This window comes from Aegilops tauschii, chromosome 3 (genome assembly GCF_002575655.3).
Source record: "Aegilops tauschii subsp. strangulata cultivar AL8/78 chromosome 3, Aet v6.0, whole genome shotgun sequence".
Taxonomy (NCBI): domain Eukaryota; kingdom Viridiplantae; phylum Streptophyta; class Magnoliopsida; order Poales; family Poaceae; genus Aegilops; species Aegilops tauschii.
This window is the reverse complement of record NC_053037.3, coordinates 18197861-18205455: the sequence shown is the minus strand read 5'-3', so window position 1 is coordinate 18205455 and position 7595 is coordinate 18197861. Positions and strand designations below refer to the sequence as shown.

Below are 7595 nucleotides of genomic sequence, written 5' to 3'. Positions count from 1 at the left end.
TGAAAAAATGAAAGCAGAATGGTCGCCCTACCTCTCCCTATAAGTTCTGACACAGACTAAAACCAAAGAGACGTAGAACGGATAGAGGATTTGGGCCTCCCTATTTTTTGGGGGCCCTGTTTGGTCGCCCACCTCGCACACCCATGTCGACGGCCATGCGTAGTATGTGGTTGACACACATTCTTACGCGTGTGCCTGCTTATGAGTCTGGACCATTTAAGAAGCACAGATGCCAGCAGACCTCGCATCTAGCTGCGGATGAGAGGTAGCCACGCCCCGTTGTTGCAGCGTGCGGCAAAATAGGAGATCCCACTCGGGACCTAAAATCCTATTTGACGCCTTATGTGCATTTCGTTAACTCGCGCGGTGGTGCCAGAAGCGTTTTGAAATGGTCCAAATTCCAAAAGCTTCCCAGCCATTTTTTAATGTTTTAGGTTTTTTGATCATTCTTTTTCTATTTATTTTCTTTTTTATTATTCTTTATTTTTTCAAATGCATGGAACTTTTCTCAATTCGGAAAACCTTTCGTCAATTGGAAAACTTCTTTTAAATTCATGAACTTCTTTTTCCAATATCAATGATTTTTTCAAATTCATGAACCTTTCTCAAATTATCATGAACCTTTTCAAATTCGTCAACCTTTTCAAAATAATGAATTTTTTCTTTTTTCATGAACTTTCTTTTGCAAATCTATGAACTTTTTATCGATGAAATTTTTTCAATTGTATTATAACGACCTGTTTTTCCCTACCAGACCAACGGTAGAAAATAACGGAAAACTAGTAGGCGAAGCGAGCGAGAGGCTAGCGCAAAGTTGGGCCACGGCCCGCTTCCATGCGTGCGAGCGCCAGCTTTGCTAGCTGGCGCTTAAGGCGGTGAAGACGAGGACTTACACGGGACCTCCTAGTTACCACATATAGTGACCGAAGGCTAGCAAACGCGTACCTCCAAGCACTTTGGGTTGGCCTAGTGCAGAAGTGTGTGCACTTGTGTTTTCATCCTTTATGATTCATCTTTAAAAAAAAATCAGTAATATATTCATAAATTTTAAAAATATATTCGTGAATTCAAAAAAATTGTTCACGAATTTGTAACAAAAAACAATTTTGAAAATTGTTTGTGAATTATAGAAATTATTAATGGATTTTAAAAAAGGTTTGCTAATTCATGAAATTTTTACAAATTTTATTTGTTTCTTTATTTTCATAAAATGAGTGCAAATTAAAAAAGAAAATTTAAAAAGGTTCATGTTCTTGGAAAATGTTCGTGAAATAAAAATGTCCATGAATTTTAAAAATTGTTCAAGGATATCAAAAAATGTTGAGAACGAAAATACTGTTCATGGATTTGAATAATATATTTGATTTAAGAAATGGTAACATATTGAAAGCATATTTGTGAATTTGAAATGTTGTCGAGTTCATAAAATATTGGTGAATTCAAGAATTGTTTTGTTATTTCTATAGAAAAAATTGAAAAAAGCAAAAATTGAACTGAATGGAAAAACAGAAAAAAGGAAAAACGGCAAGGGAAAATTATGGAAAAAATACGGAGCCCATAATGGGCTGGCCCATATAACGTCGCGTTTGCCCTCTAGGATTGGCCCTCCGGCTCCTCACATGATCGTCACCTCAAGTTCTCCGGAATCAGTGGTTTAGGGGTACCCCTTGCACTCTCACCTCCCCCGGTGATGTGATAAGTGGCAACTGCATGTGTGAGAATTGTCGCAACCAGAGAGTTTTGGTCGGATTTCACTCCTCGTACGGGAGGCGCCGGTGGGTTTGTGTTCTTTTTTCATAGATTGGTTTTTTAAAGAGTTTTATCTATTGAACCGCACGTCTAAATCGCGAACCATTTTCACCATTGTGTTTCTCGCGTCAAGATCTTCAAAATTAGATTTCATGTCAGTTGGTTTCGATGAGAATTTTTTGGGCAAATTTGTGCTTTCAACTAGTAGTAACTTGTGCTTTCAAATTGTACTAAACTGTGCTTCCAAGTGAACTTGCTTGTGCTTTCGCAAGGTGAAACACAACCGTGTTCATTTTTTAAGAAGCATAAACTATTGGAGACGTAAAACCAAAAAACAAAGAAACAGAAAAAAAAGAAAATAGAGAAAACATGTAGAACCGAAAACAGAAAACCCAAAAAAGGGAAAACCAAAAACAGAAAAGTTTTACAAAAAAAGCCGAAGAAAAATCATTTCAATGGAAAAACGCCCAACACTTTGAAACTCTTCTAGAAACGGCCCCACAACACATTCTAGACTAGTCGCCCTCGCCCAGGTGCCAGTACAATTATTAACAAGAAATAGAGAGAAGGCCCACTAACGGCAAGTAGGAGACTCTAGAAGACGGTAGGCCCTTCAAGGGCTGATAACCGAAGGAAGAAAGAATGGCTCACAGCCTGGCTGGAAACCGAAGGAGAACCAAACTCCCGTCGATTTGAGAGTTCTCGAGATGCTTCAAGACCAGCAGCCGACGACGCTATAAGGCCCACTAATTTTTTTCTTTTATCCATCTTTTTTTCAAAATCGATGAGCTTTTTCACAATCAATGAACTTTTTTTAAACCCAAGATTTTATTTAACAAATCCGTGAAGATTTTTCAAATTTGTGAACTTTTGTAAAAAAAATGATGAACTCTTTTAAAATCTGTTTTTCAATGCATGAACCTTTTCAAGTTCGTGATGTTTTTTGCAAAATCTGTGAACTTTTTTAAAATTTTGAAAAGTCAGGGGTAAGCGGTTTTTCTTTGTCGCCGATCGATCGAAGCAATCGGTTTTTCTAAATGGGTCGGCACGTGAGCATCGCCTGGCAAAACTGGCACATAAGGCCCCAATGAGGAGCTCTCAAGAGATACATAGAGGTACCCTTTCGAGGTAGCGATGGCTACACGGCAGTAGGTCGGGGCAACCGACCAAGCCCAGGTGGAGATTGGCGGCTAGGGATGTAAATGACAAAAATAATTTTCTGCTTTGAGTCTGCACCAGAAGCAAATATATGTCTCCACCAGAAGCAAATTTGCGCCTCTTGCGGAATATATATTTTTTCCTTTCCCGAGAGGCACAACTGTGCCTCCCGTGGAAGCATATATGTGCCTCTTGCGGAAAAAAAGAAAACAGGTTATTTTTCCTTTTCCAAGAGGCACAGCAAATCAGTGTCTCAAGGAGAAGTATTATCTGTGCCTCTCACTGAAGAAAAAAGACACGTTTTTTTTTTCGAGAGGCACAACCGCGCCTCTCACGGAAGCAAATCTGTGCCTCCACGTGAAGTAAATCCGTGTCTCTCGTGGTAGCAAAAAAATGTGTTTTTTTTAGTGCCTCCACGAAAAGTAAATATGTGCCTCTTGCAGGAAAAAAACACATTTTTCGCGCAAAATATTGGTTTTTTGATTTATTTTTTGTCCAAAACCTAAGGAAAGAAGGGAAAATCGAAAAGCCAAAAAACCCGGAAAATGCCAACTACAAGCCGAAAATGCGTACAAAAAATAATGAAATAATAAATAATAAAACCCAGAGGGACCACCCAGTATGCGACATGTGGCGGTGACTGAGAGCACGCCAAATGGCGCTTCCAGCCCCCCAAAAATGTCCATTGCAGGGCTCCCCAAGGAGTACTCGTTGATTAGTTGCTCTCGAAAGGGAGTTCAGACCATTTTATAAGGGATTCTCTTCTACATGCCATTGAAGCTTGAGAAAAGGAGTAGTACACGTGCTATCACGGCCCTACAATATTATAGTGTAGTTAGTTGTAAATTGTTGCATTAGAAGCATCCATGCATCATGTTTAAATTTAGAAAAATTGAATTGAAGGAAATTAAAAGCCTCAAACTTTAATAAAAGGGCAAAAACCCAAAAATCTAATTCAATGTTTCCAAAATGTCTTATTAAATGTTTGATATTTCTGGCAAGAGTTATGACTCCAACCAAATTTTGTGAACGTTTTAAAGAATTGTATTTGGACCTTGAATTTAAATCACAATTGTATTTGGATCTTTTCTTTAGCATTATATGGATATTTCAGAAGAAAATATGGCGATGCAAGAGGCACGCGACCGCGACGAGGACTGCACATCAGCACAACTTTGATCAAAACCACTTCAAGAGACCAAAACCACATTTATTTAGAATTGAAGGGCACAGTTACACGATTCAAGTGTTTTGGGACCAAGTTTTCTGCTAGGAACAATTCTCCGTCGAGGATGACATTTGCGGAGTGAGAGTGGAAGTTGCTTCCGCATGTGATCCCAGTCGCTACAATTCCGCTTTATTTCGGTAGTGAAAATAATATTGGTTTTACATTTTTGACTATCATCGCTTTTAATCAAGCGGTCTGTACATATTACTATTGCTTAAGTTAAACCTGGACAAAAGATTTGACTCTATCTTATACCTGTAAGTTATACTCCATCCATTTCATAATGTAGTGCATATAGATTTCTTTAAAAAGTCAAACTTTGCATACTTTGACCAAATTTGTAGAGAAAATTATTTATATCTACAGTAGCTAAATATAAAATATGAAACTACATCTTATGATGGATCTAACGATATATGTTGGGAATTATAGATGTAAATATTTTTCTCCACAAACTTGATCAAAATTTGTGAGGTTTGACTTTTTAAAAAAAACTATACATACTACATTATGGAACGGAGGGAGTACGTGCTATGTACGTGACAGCTCAGATAATCAAACTACAACCAAAGATAGGCATATTGTTATTGTATTAATTATAACATGCAAATGGAATTGGGAGGCATATCCATGATGTATAAGATGCAAAAATAAAATAAAAAATCACTTCAAAAATATATTGAGCGTGTTTGGTCTAGGTATCTTTTCTGGCTATCATAAAGCTATTGTTCTATCTGCAAAGATAAATATGATTTATGAAAGTACATAGCCTTGAATACAAAGTAAAAGTGAATGATAGTTTGGATAGAAAAAGGAAATTAGGAGAGAATGAGTATGGAAGAGTCTAGAATAAAGTAGAAGCCTACTACAAGTTTTGTGCGAAATGTTCATGTGGCTTAAGCCCAACCATAGAATCTTCTAAATAGTACACGTACAGAATCTAGTGACGCAATGAAAAGATCCAACAGGTCAGCAACACTCGAATTTGCCATGTTTTTACCGTCGTATCGGCTTCATCCAATGATTGTTATTCCAAGTTATTCGTACACTATATAATGGAATAGATATAGATATCAGGTTTGTAAAAAAAACTCGTGTAATTGGATCATAGCTTTGGTCTGTGATTGGCGCTCTTCTCGGTTGGTCTCACCGTCTCAGTTCCGGTGTGAGTCGCTTGCTGGGTGCGCTCCTGAGGCATCTCGAGTTCTCCATGTCGTTTTCTAGAAAAGGCCCCATCACATTCCGGAGTACTCGCCGGGGTGCTGGATCTGTAAAAAGAAAAATAATGGAGAAGGCCCACTAACACCAAAGCAGGAGACTACTCTAGAACACGGTGGCACCTTCATGAGCCGAAAATAGAAACAAGGAGAAGCTCGTGGAGCCAAACGCTCATCAATTGCAGAGTGCTCGAGATGCTTCAAGAGCAGCACCTGCGACGCTATAAGTACCTGGCCTCCCGTCGCCCTTCATGCCAACTCGAATCAGTGTAAAGCAAAAGCACACAGCATCCTAGTCCTACCTACGATCTACAGAATTTTCCGAGCGCACAAGCCGAAGCAATCAACACCGACGATGTCGATCGTGCGGCGGAGCAACGTGTTCGACCCCTTCGCCGACCTCTGGGCGGACCCCTTCGACGCCTTCCGCTCCATCGTCCCGGCGATCTCTGGCGGCAGCAGCGAGACGGCCGCGTTCGCCAACGCTCGCGTGGACTGGAAGGAGACCCCCGAGGCGCACGTCTTCAAGGCCGACCTCCCCGGCGTGAAGAAGGAGGAGGTCAAGGTGGAGGTGGAGGACGGCAACGTGCTCGTCGTCAGCGGCGAGCGCACCAAGGAGAAGGAGGACAAGAACGACAAGTGGCACCGCGTGGAGCGCAGCAGCGGCAAGTTCGCGAGGCGCTTCCGGCTGCCGGAGGACTCCAAGGTGGAGGAGGTGAAGGCCGGGCTGGAGAACGGCGTGCTCACCGTCACCGTGCCCAAGGCTGAGGTCAAGAAGCCCGAGGTGAAGGCCATCGAGATCTCCGGCTGAGTGAGTATTCGGGTCGGAGCCAGCCTGGTTCATGTGTGTGCGAGTTCTGCAGCCTAAAAGTATGCTACAGTTGTGTCTTTGTTCTCGCCGAGTCTGGTGAGGCATTTGGTCTCTGTATTGCGTTTCTTTTCCCTGTTGCGTCTGTACTTGTGTAATCGCCAACAGATTTGGCGATGAATAAATGAGAAATAAATTGTTCTGATTTTGAGTGCAGTGCAGACTTTGCATACGCAAAATTTGACCATTGTTTTCGCTTGTGTTTCGGATGGACAGGATCAAGAGAAAAACATGGCAAACTTGGCCACTGACAGGCTTTCTTCTACAGAAATATCTGCTTACAGAATGGTCGATACACTGGATGTCTTCTGTCTCACATTCAGCTTTCCTTAAAAGTGTGTCTACACTGATCACTACCCTGAATGCCCTGAATGTTGATTGTGTGACTTCTATCTCACCTTCAGTTTTCTTTCTCCTTTCTTGAGAAATACCTTTAGTTTTCTTTGATCTTTTTCCTTTGAAAAATACTTTTTTTTGGTACACACACCCATATCATCACACATATTAACTCAAACGTGGCATATCATCTAATGAAGTCCAAACTTAGACTTATCCCGGCCAATGGGTTGGAAATCTTATCCCGGCCAATGGGTTGGAAATCTACTACTCCTTTCGTTTTTATTTAGTCTGTATATTAGCTTCAGTCAAAGTCAACCTTTGTAAACTTCAAGAAAATTTATAAACAAAAATATTAACATATACAATAACAAATCAATGTCATTAGATATATTATTGAATGTACTTTCACATAATATAAATTTATTATAGTAAATGTTTACTTTTTTCCATAAACTTGGTCAAACTTTACTAAGTTTGACTTGAGCCAACTCTAGTATATAGAGTAAATAAGAACGGAGGGAGTATCCAGTATTTTTTTTTAAGACAAACCTGCCCCCTCCCGCAAGCGTACTCGAGGGAAACCCTAGCGCGCCACCACTCGAGTGCCCCGGCCTTTCTCCCCCATCATCACCGCGACAAAGCCCGACCGACATTGGTGGCAGCAGGGATCTAACCCCTCTATTCGCGGTTGATGGCTGGCGCGGGACGCCGCAGTGCAAGGAGGCGTTGGACTGCGACAGGGCCTGGCGGCACAACGTCCATCGTCACTAGTAGAAAACGGAGTTTTATCACCGGTTCGTAAGGACCTTTAGTGCCGGTTCTGCAACCGGCACTAAAGAGTGGGGACTAAAGGTCCCCCTTTTAGTACCGGTTCGGCACGAACCGGCGCTAACGTGCCACCACGTGGCACGAGCCAGGCCCGGGTGCGTGGACATTAGTACCGGTTGGTAACACCAACCGGTACTAAATGTTTGGGTGTGTTTTGGTTTTAATTTTTATTTTTCCTTTAGTTTTGTGTTTTCAATTTAATTTAGTG

The 7595-nt window shown here is 41.1% G+C and overlaps 1 protein-coding gene across 1 annotated transcript; it reads left to right on the top strand.

Annotated features, from left to right (window-relative positions):
• Positions 1–5597: 5597 nt before the first annotated feature.
• On the top strand, positions 5598–6376 carry LOC109738378 (16.9 kDa class I heat shock protein 1). The gene has a single exon (XM_020297472.4). The coding sequence runs from the start codon at positions 5708–5710 to the stop codon at positions 6161–6163; it is 456 nt and encodes a 151-aa protein (XP_020153061.1). The 5' UTR covers positions 5598–5707; the 3' UTR covers positions 6164–6376.
• The last annotated feature ends 1219 nt before the right edge of the window (positions 6377–7595 follow it).